The sequence below is a fragment of the Fringilla coelebs genome (assembly GCF_963513975.1).
Source record: "Fringilla coelebs genome assembly, chromosome: 13".
Taxonomy (NCBI): Eukaryota; Metazoa; Chordata; class Aves; order Passeriformes; family Fringillidae; genus Fringilla; species Fringilla coelebs.
This window is the reverse complement of record NC_140039.1, coordinates 7248842-7268550: the sequence shown is the minus strand read 5'-3', so window position 1 is coordinate 7268550 and position 19709 is coordinate 7248842. Positions and strand designations below refer to the sequence as shown.

At 39.8% G+C, this 19709-nt stretch overlaps 1 protein-coding gene across 1 annotated transcript in view; it reads right to left on the bottom strand.

Annotated features, from left to right (window-relative positions):
* Positions 1–378: 378 nt before the first annotated feature.
* Positions 379–19709, bottom strand: part of LOC311158710 (store-operated calcium entry regulator STIMATE-like) — a 32104-nt gene continuing 12773 nt past the window's right edge. Inside the window, exons 2-8 of the mRNA XM_084214285.1 lie at positions 15535–15583; positions 13636–13731; positions 11430–11551; positions 5004–5116; positions 4029–4106; positions 3130–3279; positions 379–2270 (exon numbers count right to left, since the gene is read on the bottom strand). Of these exons, the coding sequence (XP_084070411.1) occupies positions 2154–2270; positions 3130–3279; positions 4029–4106; positions 5004–5116; positions 11430–11551; positions 13636–13731; positions 15535–15583 (725 nt within the window). The 3' untranslated portion in view covers positions 379–2153. The remainder of the gene's footprint in view (positions 2271–3129; positions 3280–4028; positions 4107–5003; positions 5117–11429; positions 11552–13635; positions 13732–15534; positions 15584–19709) is intronic.

The following is a 19709-nucleotide window of genomic DNA, read 5'->3' as shown; positions in this document are numbered from 1 at the left end:
GCTCAGTTATCTCAGCTGGCGAGGACAGCCATGGCTCCGCACTGGGACGTCGCACATGCTCAGTAGCCTTAGTTCACTATCTGAAATAGAACAAATCCTATGCTAAAAAAATAAATGCTTGCAATTGTGACAAGAGCCGGTCCTAGCTCTTAAATCCCTTTGGAAAAATGAGCTGCAGGAGACTATTCTGTTGATGAATTCCTTGAAATACTGTGCTTTTGGAGATCTGTGCCCGCCCAGTGGTCAATAGTCAAGAGAAGATGCGAGTGATACAATCAATAAAAAACCCTGCACCCCCCAAACCAGAGGCAACGCTGATTAGGGACATTTCCCCATCCCCACCCCCCCATGTCAAAAGAACTCAGGTAAGCATCCACTGTCATTAGTCTCTAGATTTAGTCTAAAGGAAACACTAGTACTGTAACTTATTGCAGTTCTTACATTTCAGTGCACAGTAACAAAGGTCAGTGGCTCAACAAAAACCTCGGGTTTGGTAAATGTCCCTTTGAGCTGGCTGGACACCCTGAAGCGTCAGAGCATCGTGTCCCCTTGGCAGCCACCAGGAAAAGGGATGCTGGAATAGTGAAAGTAAGCACGGGAGCACACAGTTCAGTATTTACTAAGGCCCAGTTAAGTGGTCTGGATAATAAATCACATTAAGACCTAGTAAATCTATAAAAAAATGTAAAAAATCTTAAAAAGTTCTGAGCAGTTTTCCAATGAAACTGGTTTAAGGCTTGGAATTTTTCTGGTGTCCAGATACTGCAACAGATTTGCATTCAAGGTCTGTTGTCACCTCTTTGACACATCGCCTTGTCCTGCACAAGGTTTAGCTAAGCAAGGAAAGCTGTCAGAAACAATCATTTAGAAAATATGCAAAGCAAAAGGATATCACTGAAAACATGTCTGCTAGGTTTCAGATCACCTCGTGCTCTCAATTATCAGAAGAGACAATGAAAATCCCAGTGGTAATAACTGCACTGTACCCCTTGGGGCTGTTCTTTTACTATTGAAGGATAATGAGACTTTATGGAAATTAAATAGGAGAAATTTCGTTGTTGTTGCTGTTAAGCACATTAAGTAGAAGACTGCTTTTCTAACAAAAACCAAGGGACAGAATTGTATTTGCAATATTGTAGCACAACTGCTATAATCAGATCACAGTCCTGTACTGCAGGCCCTATAACAGGAAAAGTATCAGAAATGTTCCATCTCTTTTGGGTCATTTGAGAGGTATGCACAAGAGACTTGCAGACAAAGAAATAATTAGAGTATCCATAGATCCTCATTTCACAAATACCTTATCACAATGGATTTTTGTTATACACTAAAGTGCACCTTTGCCAAATATGCAGACACCACCTCCTACTGAAAAAGATATTTTCAAATTATGTGGTCAAGAGCACACATAGGACTGCATTTTTTAGTGATATTTGGTGACTTCAGCAGTGACAGAGAGCTTTTCCCTTTGCAATCCCTTTGTCTTAAATCAGGGAACAAGGATGAATAAGATTTTCACTACAAATCTTTTGACCTGTTCTGCACAAAAAAGGGAACGGTACCCATTTCTCTGATAAAGAGAATCTTTAAATACAACTGTATGAAAATATAACTTAAATATAAAATAGTCAGATAGATTTGAGAAGACTTGGAAAAAAAATCTTTGTTTCACCTATTAGTTCCATAGGTACCCGGTAGCAAGTAAACATTTGTACTTAAAAAAATAATGTTAAGTTACAGCTTGTAACCATAAACTATTCTGCTCTAGGAATTATGCTGCAAAAGCCAGTTTTAGTAATAAAACACTCTCCTTTAACTTAGTCAACTTGGATGCCTTTTTGAGAACTCCATACACTGTCCCCATCAGTAACTGAAAGATTCTGTATCTGTTCTCTCTGATCTTCTCTGACACCTCCCACACGAATCCTTTGTGACTCGTCCATTTTCCACACATGATGAGGAGACATTCTTGCATAACTGGTCAGTGTGTTTGTAGTGCAACTGAACTGGAAGTCATCCAACTGCTTTGCCTTCTGTTGGTAGACCTTGCTTCTAAGTCAGTTTGTATGAAAAGGGAGATGCAATTGCAACATTAAACCCCACTGACAGAAGTTTTTGCCATGAACCTGCAAGTCCACAGGCCAAGGAACGTGTCATACAGGCAGACCAAAGCGATGTTTCTTCTTCTTGATGGGCTTTAAGTTGGTCAGTCTGCGCAGGTCCTCCTCAGCATCTGACTCCTCCATCTCATCATCTGCTGAAATAAGGATCTAAAAACAAATTACAGCTTCTGAGCACATGGAGCAGTCACACTCCTTCTTTCTACTTTTAAATTTTACTTTTTTATGCTTGCAAAGCACCTTATTATTTGCTCAGGAAAGAGCTTAGAACACAATTAGGATTTACTGCCACATCATTGCAGATACTATCAGAAACCTCCAGTAAATTTTGCAGAAGGAGGGATGCATATTAATCTCACTGCAGCCCACTGACTCTAACCCCAAAGAGTGATGCCAGAACAGTGGAGGCAGCTTGAGAGAATATTTAAGGTCTTGATCCGCACTGGTAACAAGGCGCTCACATTACCTGGCAAACCCCTTATAAATAGCACTGTTTATCACACAGAAAAGTTACATTAACTTACTAAAGCTAAACCGACTCACCTTCAAATAAACCACCCATATTTCAGCTGAACTAAAAACTGCTCACTTAATGTAATTTAGAATAATGTTATGCTAAGGCAGCTATGTAAATGGTTCTCAAAATTCAGGTTAGTTGCCTCCACCAGCTCCCTCTCACTTTAAGCTATTAACCTCTTTTTGAATAAGAATTGTCTATTAGTTTTGTATTCCCTGTAAGGTTTTTCTAGAAGCACTTGCAGCACAGCTCACCCCTGGTATTTACATATATTATTGTGTCTTCCTGCCCACCTGCAAGGAAATTACCTGCCAGAGTGGTACAGCAATGACTTTTTCCTTAACTGGCTCTCCACTGCCAATGCCAGGAGCTACTGCTAGAGGTACACACTCAGCAAATCAAACTTAAGTTGACAGTGCTACAATGAAATAGGTATCAGGAAGGATGAACTGGATTGATATTGCATTAATTGCGGTAATTAACTCTACATACTTCTGACTCTGACTCCTCATGTGATGCTGCTCTCCTGTATCGGACTTTACTTCCATTTCTTGAATCTTGTCCTGCTTCCTTTTCTTCAAGTTTAGCTTTTGTCTTCCCTTTCTTCATTAGGAAATTATCTACTACCCAGAACATTAACGCCTGTTAAAAAGAAGGGGAAAGCAACAGTTCAGCTTTCTTCAGAGTAGAAGAAAGGTCCAAACACTGACCAAATGAACTTGAAAATAATTCTCAATTGGCCAAAAGCCAAGTCTTGTGTAGGCACAGTGCCACATACCTTATCACACCTTTCAGGAATGCTCTAGAACCCAGCTACTTTATCCCTTAGTGCAAGAGAAGAAAATCAGGAAAGTAGTGACTATTCACAGTGATTGTATATTAACTCTTCATGTAGCAATGCTTTACCAGCAGTTATTACATGCAAGGACACCCTCTGTCTATGGCTCTAATCCCTAAATCCCTGATTGCTGCAAGAGTGTACTTTGGGAAGGATGACTGCACACTTGCCCTTTTCCTCTGCTCCACCACAGGTCAGCCACTATTAGCTATGGTCAGACACAGGATACTTCACAGGAGTGTCCTTAGACCAACTGCTTCCTGAAGCAAATTTCACTGTAATTTTATGATCTCTGTGACAATCAGTCTACTGAAGTCATCAGGCCAAAGGGGTCTATGAGACATTTCTGCCCCTCTCCTGAACCTGGTTCTTTTGCTCCATAGGGATTTCAGCTTTGTAAAATCTACATATTCAGACAATTTACCCATTCTTTAGCAGCCCTTAAATTAACTTAAGCACCAAAGTACAGAGTGTTTTAAGGACTAATGTTAATTAATGAACACATGGCAGAAGGATATCCAAGTAAACATCTCATGAAGTGAGTGGTACTAACGTTAACAAAGAAGGGAACTATCAGCATGACGATTGCCAGCTCCAGCTGGGGGTTCTCTATGGGGTTCAATAAAGCCACCTGTGGAAAGAAAAGGACTGAGTTCAGCTCACAGCAGTATGTGCACCCAAGTGGCTTAGGCAGGGCAATGTTCATGTACAAGCTAATGTGACAGAAATAATGCAGGTGAACCAAAAAAGGGCAGCTCTGAGAAAAGTAAAGTATTTAGGACAGCTCATAAATTACCACAGATAAGTAAGTGGGGCTGACAAGAAACTTATCTCTGTCATTTTTGTTTACAGAAGTCTGAGGAGCTGCCTTAGAATCATCTTGAACATTTTAGGGCTGCTCCCAAGGAACATGTTGTAAATTCATCTTTAGGAAATTTAAACAGAGCAGAATTTTACAAAATACCCAGTAAAGAGAACAGAGTTCCTGAAGTAGCCCAGGGCATATAATAGAGCTAACTGGTTTTAATGGGCAGTAACAGCACCACTTTGAATATATGGTTGCACAGAGTCCATCAAAATAAAGGTTAACAAGTCAGCACCAGTGGATTCACTAATCCACCACAGATTTCTAAAAGACTCCACTTAAAACCTATCCACAAGGTCAGGCAAAGAAAATTCTTCAAAATACTACAAGAATACAAAATAGCTGTAGGGAAGAATTAGAGTTAAGAAAAGAAAGAACCACTTAGTAGTTTCAAGGGTACTTTAGACAAGGAGATATAATTAAATTTTGGATATTTCAGTTTACAAAAAACCCTCCAAATACAATATGATATTCCTGGCAATGGATAAAGGTCTCACTAGCAGTATCCCAATTAAACTAAAAGAACATAACACTACTACAGAGTTAATTGGCAAGGAGTGTAGGCAATCATGATGCTTGAGCCAAACCAATAAACACTGCTGGAAGTCTTTACAGCTTCCACCTAAAATTCACTTGTCTGTAAAATGCTGTAAACACACCAACCTCTTTCCACTGAGGTATAAGCAGCACTATGATGATGATGGTTTTCTCAAATGTCATAATCATTATGTACAGAGCACATTGGCCCATCCAAGCACTGCACTGCAGGGGGTCACCTGCAAGAAAGAAGAAAGGTTCAATACATGCGTAGGTTTGATTTACTTCATAGTAAACATCTTAAAAAAGCAGTATTGGAAGAGACAGCAGGGCAGCTAAATCCTCCAGAAGCGCCTTCTCCAATTCCTTCAGTGCTGCTCCTTCCCCTCCCTCTGCTTCACCCCAGCTTTCAAAAAGTATCAGAAACTGAATCTAACAGGACTTTGTCCCATCCAGCAGTACCTGTGATATGCTCATACTGTTTCATATAATCTGATGAAAGCAAGACAGACAAACTTTCATTGTGTTTCTCCTCATATTGTTAATTTTTGATCCTCTATCATGAAATATAAAGTGTCTTCAAGGGGAAAATTTGAGGGAAACATGGCTGGGGAAAACACATTTCCCTTCAGTCTATGTAAGAACTTTCCACCATTGTCTCTAGACTACCTTAAAGATATTCTTCATCTCTACAAAGTGAGTTACCATAAGTAACCAATTGAAGATGCAAGAGCTGCTATAAAAAATTAAGCTGAATAAAAAATTAGGATCATATTCTAGTTCCAATGTGAAAGGGTTTAAAATTCTGCTGCACCTGAGTGCAGGAGGTGCACTCAACAGAGTGAGAACCTGAGTGCATGAAGTTATCTGCCAGAACAGAAAGAAGACCACAAATATTTGAACAGGAAAACTTAAGCACACGATTGGACTCTTTGAAAGAAGGCAGAGAAAGAAAAAGAAGACAAAAAAGGGGGAAAAAGAGGATTTGTAAGACTGACAAGCTTTGCAGGTGAGTTTGAAGCTGCACTTCACCAGAAAACAAAAGCAAGCTTTGGAGAGGGGTGACAGATTTTTAGTCTTTGCAGCAGCCTCTGCAATCTCATCAAAGGCAGCTCCAAACTCTCAGCCTGGGGATGAATAATGTGCAATGGAAAATCAGATGCCTTTTTGTGTTTGTAATGCATTATGGACAGTTGCTGTTTCCTTTTCTGGAACGCTCCTGAAAGACTTTCAGCATTAATACTTGGTAACAGTCTGAGACTGAGGGTTTGCTGCTGAAATGCTACACAGAGAAACTGATAAATCAGACTGGAGTCCAAAACAACAAATACTTCCTAACCAAGTTTTACAGGGTGAGTTTCTGATCAACACTCAACAGTCTGAGAGGAAAGCAATTAAAATGCTCAAGTTTTACAATTAAATACTGCAGCTGCAGCTTCTCTTGTAAAAACCCAAAAAGTTAGAATTTTAAAGGGCAAACATTGGCAAGTCAAAGTCAAGCAACTGAATTTCTTCTACAGACACAAGGCCTGAATTAGGTTTGAGAATTACATTTTAGCAATTCATTTCTATACTTCCCATTTTTATTAGCATTCTCTAGCTTTTCTCACTAATTAGCAAAAAATAAAAAAATAATCTAGCTTTAGCTATAGCCCTACTATTGAAATGAACAGTTTATTCTAATCTCTTTTCCCATCTTCATTTCATTCCTAACAGCAAAAACAGTGAAAACAATTTTGCATCTTCTGCAACTCTTAGGAGATTTTGTATATGCAAAAACTGTGAAACTCCATATTAAAAGTGCTGTGTACTCTCACCCATGTATGTTTTGTTCCACAATGTTTTGTGGGGAGTGGTGCTGGCTTCTTTGTGGTTTGATTTTGGTACATGACTGAAATTAGAAGTTGTATATATTAAATTCTACTTGAGGATTTTTGTGTGCCCTACTGCACCTACAAAATTATCTCTCAGCTATAATTACAAGTGTGGACAACAGGGACGTTGCCTGCTTTGAATTTAGCAAGTCCTTTCAGAGGGTCCCAACAATATCCTTGAAGAAAGGTGGGAAGAATATAGACTGGGTGGGTGAAGATACAATTCTGATATGAAGGAAAAAAAGCTTTCACAGTGAGAGTGGTTAAATCTACTGGAGTAGATTGTTTAGATAAAGGGGTTCTTAAATCCTAAACCATGGATAAATTAAAAACTGACTGGACTATGCCCTGAACAACCCGCTTCAGCTTTGAAGTTAATCCTGCTTTGAGCAAGAGGTTGGATTATATGGAGTTCCCTTCTAACCAATTTTTTCTATGGTTTTATAAGCCATGAAATTCAAGTTAATAACATCACCACACCCAGAAGGTGCTCCAAAGAGCACCTTCAGACATTTGTACATTCAGAGGTTCTGTACACTAACCCAAATTGGAAATTTAATGTTAATGTTGAAGCCATAAAGCTCTAATTTCATTTCTAAAGTCTCTTACAGTAATCTCTTGAATTCTGATTTTATACTTGTCATGTATAAAATAGTGCAGCAAATTACTGGAAATCTTGCTAGTGCAAGAAAAGCAAATAAAGAACGAAACTGAAAAATTCTGAATCCTCTGCAGTGACAACTGTAGCAGCATTTTTGGAAAATGCTGGGCAATGCCAAATCAGTCTATCCTTGTATCTGCTACTGCCATCAGGTGCTTTGTAGAAGTGTGTTTAGAAACAGTTCTTGAACCCAATACCTGTTATTCCTCTACCCTGTAACTCCCTTTTGTTCTTCAGAGCCTGAAAAGTTTTTCTTAAGAAAATACCAACTCACAGAACTACTCCAAAATAAATTTCAAGTCGTTTTGAAGGTAGTGCTGTCTACCCCACATGGCTATAAGTTGCTCTGCAAAGGGTAAATGAAGAGCTGGAGGAAAAAGATGCATCAAATACAGTTTCTGAGCTCTGCCATGGAGAGGCAAAGCCAAGGAAAGAGGCCACAGCACAGTTCAGTTGCCAGTGGAGTTTATAATCACCAGGAGGGATTTATCACCTGTCTTCTACTTGCAGCAGCTAAAGTAGCTCAAGACAAGAAGGGAAGGAGAATGCAGGGAACATTCTTTTCAGTACAGATCATGACTGGTTTTCTCCTCTTTACAGACTCAAATATATTAACTGATTCTGCACTTCTATTAAAATCCAACTGCTGAAATAATGAATCTGAAAATATAAAACCATAGATATGAAGAGAAATCCAATAAAATTAAAAATTCTGATGTAAAAAAGCCCTTGAGGGAGTGTCAAGGCCCTTTGTTCATAAATCAGACTGCAGTGCTGTTTTGCTGTACAAACAGCCACCATTTATAAATGCTGATATTTTGGAATCCATTCCTTCCTTGAGGCATTTATGCTTAAAAACTATCCTCTATATAAAGAAGAGACTTTTAAAACCAGTGGGACACTGCTATTTTTGTGACAGCTTCAAGTAATGAATCACCAGGGATCAAGTAATAGAGCTAAGAAGGGAAATGAGCTCACAGTGAGAACTAACTTGAGACAAATGATTATTTAGGCTCTAGAAACACAAACATCACTCAGTCACAAGAAGAGACTTGTAGGGGGTGGAAGGAGGGCTCCTGTTTGTTTTCCCACATTTACAAACAAAGTGAAATCCCACTGATCTCCAAGCTGAGGACTTGACTCTAGCACTCCAGATAAAATGCTCCAAGACTCCGATACTCTTCAGTGAACTGTGGGGTGGAGAAGAGAAGGCTCCAGGGTGACCTTACTGCAGCATTTCAGTACCTGAGGGGGCTCCAAGAGAGCTGGAGAGGGACTGTGGAAAAGGCTGTGGAGCAAGAGGACAAGGGGGAACGGCTGCCCAATGCCAAGGGCAGGGTCAGATGGGACATTGGGAAGGAATTGCTCCCTGGGAGGGTGGGCAGGCCCTGGCACAGGGTGCCCAGAGCAGCTGTGGCTGCCCCTGGATCCCTGGCAGTGCCCAAGGCCAGGCTGGACAGGGCCTGGAGCCACCTGGGACAGTGGAAGGTGCCCCTGGCCATGGAAGAAAATGGGCTTTGAGTTCTCTTCCAAACCAACCACTCTGTGATTCTATGCTATGCATTACATATTTAACTTTAAAATCCCAAGTTCTAAACACACTTGCAACCCCACAGAACTGCATTTTAGTCCCCTCTTTTACCCTACTTTATTTTAAAAACCCTTACGAAAACTAACAGTGTTCTTTGGGCCAAACTGAAAAGTGTTAAATAAACTGGTGATAGGAGGGTTTTCACTTCAGGAACACCAGGGACACTTAAAAGAAGATAACAGCAAATGATCCAATGCAACTTGTCCTTTTAGATGTGATTTCTTGCAGAGGGCCTAACCTTACTGCACCTACTTAGTTTTAGCCAAAACAAATAAGTTTCCATCTGCTCTCTAATTCTCTTTATACCAGAAGCCTCTCCCACATGATTAATGGAAATGCAGATTTGCAATATGCTTTAAAACAGTCCTGACACTAGCTTGATTAAAAACCTAACACACTAAGGGCAGGACAGCACATTAATAAAGATGCAGAAAAGAAAGTTAGTGACTAATAAAATGATCTGATACTAGAGAGAACAACCAACAAAAGAGGGTTTATGTAATTTCATACATCACTTATACACACATGCAGAGGAGAACACTCAATAAACAGGTTCAGGTGTTTCAGATCTCCTAATTCAAAGTGACAATACTGGAGCAGCCACAGACCATCTCCAAAGCACTACACAAGTTCATCTGCTGATTTTAAGAGATTAATTACTGCAGCCAGAAATGCCTCATAACTAAAACAGACCTGGGTTCATTTTGAAAGTCAGTAAGAAATAGAGAAATTTCAGGGGAGTGAATATGCTCCCCACATCTCCCCATCCACAGACTGCTTACGGTTAAAAGAACATCAAAATGGGAAAGGTCAAAAGACTACACACAAAAAAATTCAAAATGTTATTAGGAAGAAATAAAATCTAATATCTGACATGATTACAAATACCTACCTATAACTCCAATAGATACACTTTTTTTTCTCTAAGAGGAAACTCAAGTTTTATATGGACTGAAAGCTGCTCAAACATCTTTAAATGGCTTCAAGCCAAACCAACGATCAGAAAATGGGGCTCTGGGCAAGAGGTCTCACCTCTTTCCTTGCCCCTTTGCCTTCTCTGGGCATTGGTGCTTACCTAATCCCTTAGAGACACAAGTCTGGGATTAATCTGGAGAAACTATTTATTTTTTTACATCTAGTGAATTTTTGATGGTTTAGTTCTCTTGGTCAATTCCCTGAAGATTCAGATACGCACCAGTCCAAGGAAAAGAGTGGAAATACTGGACTGTGGGATAAAAGCAGACAAGCAGTGTTGTGGCAGTGCTGATTTAAACAGCTTAAGTGGCCATAAACTGTACCCTAAAAGATACACATTAAATCTCTGTAAATCTAACATGCCCTAATGGCACAGGCAGTTATTTCTAAGTTGCTTGTTATCATAGCTAAACCTCTGACATTAAAGCAAATAGCAATTAATGTTACTTGATTGCAAACTTCTCAAGCTTTTTAAGTACTCAAATTTCACAAGGCCTTTACTTATTCTTAGTTCTGTCAGCTACTTAGGATCATTAAAACCAAAATCCTACCAGTAATAATTATAAAACTGCTGTGAAAGCTCCTAATTTGTTAGGCAAACATTTTTAACTTTCCTAAACTTCTTCTACCCCAAACCACTGTGGTTGTTGTTTTTCTCTCTGATGAAGAGCCACAGATCTCTTTTAAGGCAACATCTCCTCCCATTCCTGTCTCAAGGAGCTGCAAATGTGATTTCTAGCATGTACACAAAAATTTCATTTTCAGCAATCTGAGAATAACAGACTGAACAAAATTAAATGCTGATGTTAAGAATGTGGGCTACTCAACTGCAGCTGCAAATCCACAACTTCTGCACATCAGTGGACTTCTGAGTAATGGAAGATAAACTCTGCAACTTCACCTGGAAGTGATTTCACAGTCCGTCCCTCATGCATTTTTCACCAGTGACACAGGCCCTACATGCACAAGCTCCAGTGATCATTACTTGAGGAGCAGCACAGACCATCTTGTCATTCCCTTCTCTGAAGGGATGTGGCTGCTTAAAGAGAGCTGGCAGAACTCTTGGACTGTATCTTCAGACAGTGGCACGTGGTGCAGTGCAAGCTTTACTAGGAAATGACCTTCCAGCAATCAAGTTTTTAGAAGTGTTTCAGAGTAAATTTGTCATGCTGGTATTTTTTCCATGAGATTAGCCAATATCATAATTTGTAGAATCACTCCTTAAAAAAAAATATTCAAGCAGTCATTCCAAACTCAGTGAATGCTCAGAGACTTGTTGAGCTTTCTAAGACACAAGGTGAATACTGAGATATAGAACTTAAAAGAACCCTCATGACAAGTGAAACACTAAAATGACTGTACAACAACTTTAGGATGAGTTAACCACTTGCTGAAATCCACTCTGGAATTCTACCTTGAGAACCACCTCAGTGCCAGAGCAGAACATTTACCATATTCCCCAAAGCGAAGGGACTCCCACTGCTGCCACTCCACGATGCTGCTGACAGCACGGATCCCGATGTAGATCAGCAGCATTCCTAAGGTGGCATCCAGCAAGAAGTTGATAAGGTACCTGAAAGGAAAACCAGAAAAAACCCCAAGGAATTAGGTCCATTTTCTACAGGTTCGGGGCATTTAAACACCATGATTGATAAAAGGTCTGTAAGTATGCTGAGAAGCCAGAGTATTGAGAACAATCATTTACCCACTTCTGTAATTACACTGAGTGCCTACAATTTAAATAATTTTAGCAGTCTAAATTTTTTTCCCTGTCCTTATAGATCCCCAAACTTTCTAAAAATAGTTATTTTCAAATAACTGTTCACCAAATCAGAGTTTTAATTAACGTGGCATTAGTCAAACATTAAAATCAAGGCTGAGCGTCTGCAGAGGAACGTCGCAGCCCCGGCTCTGCACGAGTCCCGCCGAGGCCACAAGAGGCTGCTGTAAGCCCGCAGCCGGAAGGCGGCAGCAGCAGCAGGAGGGGAATCAGAGGTGCCGGCACCTATTCCACAGCCAGAGAGGGCTCCCGGCCCGGGGATGCCCGGGATTTCCCAGAACACCGAGATTCTCCCCCCGGGATGTGCCCTTAACCTGCCCACAGGACCTGCTGTGCTGCTGCCAGGCAAGTCTGAAACCACCTTCAAACTTAGGGATATTTTTCCTAAGATAGATTTTGGTTAATGCTATGTGATATTTTTTCTTCTATCAAGAAGCTGCACCCTTGTCTGAGAAATTATCTAGCTCCACACTGTAATTTCAGTTATTCTGACAGCACTGAATAATCTCACTGTCTTGTTTTGTGTCATGTTACACTTAGATTAAAAGTGAGATTTGAAAATAAAAATATGTAGATGCAGGAGAGAGTGCACATGTCAGTAAACCCTTTATTTTGCCTAACAAAATGCTTTGTGTTATTTTTAATAAACAAAGTTATTTTTAATTTAAAATATTGTAATACACTATTTTGTGCCTTAGCTTTAAACACTGACAATTTCTGACATGCTTTTGTTACCCCACTTGAATATATATATACTTTGAGTTATAAAAATTGAATGAAAGTAATTTGCACCTGCCACTTTTTAAACCTATCAGGAAATTCTTAAATCTATAAGCAAGGAAAATCCTACAATGATGCCTGGTTGAAACTGTCATAATTATAACTCAAATTTTACAGCTAATGTGCTAAAATAAATGCATTTTGCCTAACAGAATGCTTTGTGGTGGGAAGAGAAAAGCAGTGTTCTTGCACATTTCTACCACGTAGGAGCACAGAAGGAACCAAGGAGGAATAAATAATAAAAACTGGCTTGTGCAGCAACACAAGCACGTTCCTTGAGCTGTGTATCTCCTTTGTTTACCCAAGAACAGCAAGTGAGCAGATGCCATCGAAAGGAACTGGACTGCTTCTAAAAGGCAAATTACTGGGCTTTTAAAAGTAATTTCACAGCTTTCACTACCAGCAATGTGTAAGCTACTTTGAGCATGAGCCTTATCAAGAACAAACCAAACAATTACCATTTGCTTCAGGAGCTCCTGTAAAGAGCCTGTCGGGGTCTTAGTCATAAAATCTTCAGGTTTAATACACTACAGAGAAATGCTTATCTATTTAGTCACACTGCTCCAAGCGTGACATTGCAGAATTAATTTCTGTACTAACTGCCTGGCTACCAAGCAAGATTTCCCATTTTTAACAAAATGTAAAAAATATTGCAGCAGCCAATGTAGGTTTATACAAGCACAAATGATTTTTGCTAAAAAACCCTGAAAGCAACCTCACTTTGTATTACAGCCTTGCTTTACTACAGTGAACACAACTGGATATTCATTTCCTTTGGTCCCAGCACCTTCAGTAAACAAACCTGAACTGCAATGTGCATCTCAAGTCCTCATTCATTCACTAGAGAGGGACAAGTAGCAAGGCTTTGCCCTTTAGGTTTAAAATAGCAACACACAGTCCAGACTCCTGCCAGCCATGAACTTAAAGAAAAGAATCCCGATCCTTGATTAACTAAGTTTAAACCACAGGTTTTTTTAAGTGACTGATTTTTACCATGAAAACTGTCTTCTCAGCTTTATCTTGCCTTACTATCCACATACACCAACTCAGCCCCAGAACTTCCATAAAGGCCAGTTATTCCAAAGTTAAACACTCACAGTGAACAGGGGTCTTCTTCTGTCAGGTCTGATAAATAGACATTTGCAAAGTGGATGAACAACATCCCTATGGCTTGCTTGGAAGTATCTAAAAACCTATGTAAAGTAAAAACAGTTTTTAAGACACACAAAACTGCTTACAACACAGCCAGACATTGCAAATTTATGTTAATTAAAACTCCATCTCTATTACTATTGTTTTTTTCTCCAAATGAGAACACCAGAATGACAAAAGCATCATAGTATTTAGTTCTTTTTAACAATGTTTCATTTTAAATTCTGCCCCGATTTTTTCTAACAATAACCCAAATCACATTAACTCGAAACCTACCACTGTAAACGTAAAGTCTATGGATATCCTCTTGGTATCATATGCATTAGCCAGGAGCTAATCCTGACTAACTCTAGCTAAGTCTTAAATAACCTCCTGGAAACAATGAGTATCCCAGCCCTGATAGGTATTTTGGACTTTTATGTTTATGCATTTTTAGCAAGCTAATGGCACAGACAAAAATAAAATCCTCATCATGTGCTTGTAGGCGAACAACTTAATAGTGACTAATGAGTCCTTTATCTACAGTATTTCATTTAAAAGCCAGCATATTTTTCACCTGGAAGCATGAAGTGGTTTCACTGAATTTTATCTACAGTGCAGAGCTTAGAACACACTGCAAAAGAATTCCAACCTTGACAATATTATCTCCAAAGCAGATGATCAAGTCAGAGAGAAAAGAGTTTGTTACTCAAGGGGAAAATATAAAGCCTCACTTAGACAGTGATTCAGTAATGACTCCAGCCCTTAGCATTCTTTTTTCATCATCCTTTGCATAAAATCAAAACTTTCAGTGGATGTTTCATTAAATGTAAAACATAAGAATCATAATAAATATTCTGCAGGCAAGAGTGTGTTCTTTGTATTATTCAGAAAAACAACAATTTTTCCTGTTGTTTGCATGTCTAAATTAAAGATCTAAACACCCCAACAGATCCAAATGACATTTTACGCCTGAATTCATCTACCCTCCCTGATAACTGTCTTGAACTTCAATCCTTTTCATTCACTGCATGACACAGAGAGCTGAGTGTTGGTGATGAGGCAGGAAGCCAGTGAGTTACATATCTAATCAGTACACTCTGCTATAAATAACAATACTTGAGTCCCAGAACAAGATTCTTTGCTTAAAAATTAAGGGCTATCAGTGCACTTGCCAGATTTTCAGGCTGAGGTAGACTGTAGTACACAAAGATTTTGTACTTCTTTTTTCAATAAAATAAAGGTCAGTGTTAGTTTTGAGAAGCAGCTTTGTATGAGTGGAATTTAAACCACTGAAGTCTCAAACAAGTGGAATGGCAGCCTACCACTTACACACCAGTCTCAAAATTGGTACAGCTTATGCTGGCATTGCTTCAATCCAGGAGCTTTTAAAGTGTAATAAACACAAACAAACTTTTTATACCTTGTATTTCTTATGGTTGATGTACTTGTATTTTTTATCATCCTGTTCTCTATTTTATACATAGCAGGATACCAAGAAAACATGGAATTTTATTTGAACCCAGCTGAGATCTTCCTGTAAGCCTATGCAAGTTTGTAGATGTTCAGATGCATCTTAGGGCTATTCTAATTTTCTGTCTTTAGGAAGAAGCACAAATTGAAGCTTTATGCCTAAATGTGCATCTCTACAGATTCCTGGAAGTGTTCAGTAAGAAATGACTACACAGGAAACAGACAGGAGGATGCCTGACTCCAGTATTTTGGTAACTTTTTTGGTTCCTCACTGACAGTTACCAATATCTTGTCATCACTTTATTTTAATAATCATACACTAACATCATCCCTTCAATTTCTACAACATGCAAGAAAAAAAGAAGTTAAGAATAAAGCATGCAGAAACTTACCATATCCTCCAGGGACGTCTTTCATGCTTTGGTTCTCTGAAGCGTTTTACTAGGGAGAAAAAAATATAATTGAAGCCAATCAGCAGCTCCAAAGCAACAAAAATATAGAAAAGTGAAAGCAAATAAACTTGCAGAAATGTTACAGCCTTCAATGAAATGGATCTTTCACTATTGCACTTGACCATATCAAACTCCAAGGATCCATTTTCAAAGAAACTCCCTTCTGTCACCTCTCAGTTCCTAGAGCTCCATTCTCTGACTGCCAATATCCCTCACATGAAACAATAATCCACATCTGACCACCATTCCATTGGCCTGAGCTTTTATGACTGCCCATCCAGAAAATTTAATTTCTAACAATAAAGCAGGTATTAGAAAGAGCTGTTTCTTTTCCTCACTGGAGACCCAACCCCAAATTGCAAAGTATTCTCATAACTTGGGGCAGTCCATAATATCAGAATGAAATCAAGTGAATCCATAGTAGGACAAATACATTCTCTGACAACGTGTCTCTATTTTGTTGGCAAACTGAATTGCAGAAGGAAAGAAGAACAGATGGTTTTTTTAGTCTGATAATCCCTTCACAGAAAGGCAGACAATTTTAATGCACTGGACACAAACAAAAGAAATCAGTATTAAAATAATGACAACTATACACAAAGGCAAGCAAGTAGGTAAGTTTGTCTATTGCAGTTTCATTGCAGTTTATTATCCAAACTGCTTGGGCATCTGACAGAGAGCTCCTCTCACACCCTGCCCAGCTACTTCCATGTACTTCCAACCCATCCCAGATCCATCTGGAAGGACTCCTGAAGAACAAGGGTGGAAAAACAGAGGGACAAGGGCATAAAAGCAGTTGCTGATGTGCAAACAGTGACTGGTCCATATATTCACTCTGTCTGGTCTCAAGTTTGTCCCATCTTTTTAAGAAATTCCATTTCTAACTCCTTCTGGGCAAGAAAACCTTTTTCCTGCTGGGAACACACACTCAGCCCTGCCACGGGTCAGAGCTGGGGCAGCCTCACCTCTGTCAGATCTGGCTTCATATCCTAACACACATTTATTCTTTGTTACAGCTGCAAGATACTAAATTCTTACACATCCCAAAGAATACAAACACAACAAGGTAATGTGAAACCTTTCCACTAAGAATGGGCTGTACTTCCTTCTGCCCAAATTTCAGTACCACTCAACAGTTCCTTCAACATAAGTTCTTGAAAAACAATTATTTAGGCTCTTATTTCAGAAATGACCTCTTATTAAAAAAAAAAATCCTTGATTCTCCTCCACCCCTTCAAATTGCAGATATTCTGGTTCAAGAGGCACAAACCATAGCAGGTATAGTCAGACAAAATATCAGCAGGCATTTTAACCTGCTTCTCTAGGTATTAGTGATGAATTTCAGTTTAACATGGGATGCTCTGGGTACATCATGCTTGCCCAGCTTACAAGCCTTTAAAGCACATTCTGGTTTCTGAACCAATCATAACTTTTTCACAAGTAAGGCAATTTTCCCCAAAGTCAACTGCCCTCATAAAGCAATTAAATAAATCACCTCCAAGGTGGAGGGGCAGCACTTGCAGGGAACACCAAACTGCCAACCTGTCACCTCACTGTCACTGCTTCTGACAGCAGAGAGAAACTGTTTCACCCCCTGAGAAGCTCAAAAGTGACAAGACAAAAAGACTGTACATTTACACCAAAGATAAAGTTGTAATAGCAACATTTGCCAGCAGTTTTCCCTGTGAACAGCACGACATAAATACAAAACTTCTGTTAAAAATGAGCAACACTCAGCCAAGTTAACCAGTTTGTTATTTATGACAAGTCCTACCCAGCCACATTATGGATTACTTTAATTAGTGGCACTTTTGTGTAACAACAGCAAGCCACAAAGCATCAGAAAACAAATGCAAGAAACAGAAGTTGCAACTTACTGTAGTTAGTGCAAGATGCTTTTCTGCAGACAAAAATGGCAATAAACTGCTGTGGTGGGCATGCTTTGGGCAGGGGTGAGTTCCACCCCTGAATTCTGTTATTGCTATGAAGCTGTACATTGCCCCTAGATTCATTAATTTCTTTCAAAAATTCACAAAAATTCATTTTTGGAAGAGGATATTCAAAAGCAATTCCACTAACAGCACTTCAAATTTTATCTGTACTGAGAAACAGCCCAGATAAGGTCTGTGTTTCTCTGGCCAGTTCTAGAAACACATTTCATTTGAGTTCACATTAAACAGGAGAGCAAGCTTGGAAAGCCTCTGCAGCTGTCTTTTTGGAATGTACTGACTGGCTGATCTCACCACAAAAATGTATGCCCCCAAGTTAAATGAGTAAAATCTTGAGGAGGTGCAATCTGATGAATATGTACCTGTGCACTTGAAAGCTCAGTAGGTCCATATGAAAGTGCTGTTTGCCCAGCCCAGCTCCTTGCAGCAGTGTCTGTGAGCATCAGGTGTTTGTGACAGATGCAGACATTGCCAGGCACTTCTCAACATACCCCTGATGCAGAATTTGAGCCTTCCCAGTAACTAAACTGAGCAAAACCCCCACAGGCTGCTGACAACCCCACTGGTAAGCTCAGGGTCCTCAGCACGCTCGGTAGTAATACATTAATTTTGGAACCAAAAGCCAGCACGCGCTTCTTGCAGAATCTTTACCGGCACTTTCTAAACACCTATCAAGTCAGGGAGGGGAAAGTAATTTCTCCCCTTGTGCTCCCCCAAAAGCAGTCAGGATTGCTGCTCCCAGCCCCAGCTTCTCTTGGCAGTCTGAGCACAAACTGGGGCTGGTTGTGTGTCAGCTGACAGATGGATCTCAATCTGCCGGCCCTGCCTGCGAGGCCGCGCCGCTGCTCCATATGCTCAGCTCGGAGCGCCGCGCTCGCACCGGCAGCCATCCACCACGGTTCATATTAATTAACTAATAACGTGCACAAGCTCATGCTGAATTATAAATGAAGAAAGAAGAGCTGCTTGTTTACACATTCAGTGCCAGAATTTTTCAGGAAAGGAAATAAAAGCACTTCTGCCAACAAGCATGTGAGTTGCCAGATGGACAGATAATAGATAAGCATATAAGACACAGTATTGCTAATGCAAAATTCAAGTTCATTGAATTGTCTTCCCACTTCATTGAAATTCTAGGAATAATTAATGACAGAGTACTGTGGAAGGGTTTCTAACGCTTACTTTAATGTGGGAGTTTTGCAATCAGAATTTCAGAAGAATCATAGGGAAAAATAACGGCCAGAACAGAGACAAGAAATGAAATAAAACCTCTCCAAGTTGTCAATACGCAAAGCAACACTTGAAATCCATCCTTTCTCTCCCTCCTTCATCTCCTCAAGAAGTCCCACAGGAACTATTTTGCTGATGTGAAGTAACTTCAATATGAATTCAAGAACTCTTAGTTTCTGGATGGTTGCTCTCATAGCAGCACAAACCTGGCTCATCTCACACCTTTGAAATGTTTCTATGTATCATGCACTACTGCGTGTCTTAGATACAGGTTCTGGCAGTTCTCATTAAGAATCTTTATTACCCCAGTAAAGATCAAAGATTTCTCTAGCTCATTAATTTGAAAAAAAAAAATAAAATCAACATGTTCAATGTCCTCTGCAGCTGCACTATGACAACACTGCTCTTCTGAGGAGAGAGCTGGGAATGTCACCAGTGTTTCCAGTGCTTCTCAAAACTTTTTCAAAGCTGGGTCACAGACAAAGCATGTGACTGATTCATTTCATAAACCTCCTATATATTTCTGCCATCAGCCCTCAGCAGAGCGAGAGCTGAGCTGGCCAAAGAGAAAAGGAGGAAAGGTTGGCGAGGATCACATTTGCACATCACATTCACATTTCCTCACGTGCGTGGGCACTTTCAGCTGGGGCAGGATTGGACCCTTCTCACAAGTGCACGGGCCACAGGAAACAGCCACAAGTTGAAGCCAGGAAAATTCCAGGGTGAAAGAAGTAAAAAATTTCCAGTGAAGGCAATTAAATTCTGCACAAAGAACATGCAGCGACTGCAGTCTGACAGAGCTTGAAAATTACCCTGGACAATGCTCCAAGCAAGGGGACATGGGCCAGCCCTGCTCTGAGCAGGAGGTAGGAGCAGGTGACGTTTGGAGTCCCTTCCAAAAAAAAATTGGTATTTAAGTCTAGAACTCATTTTCCT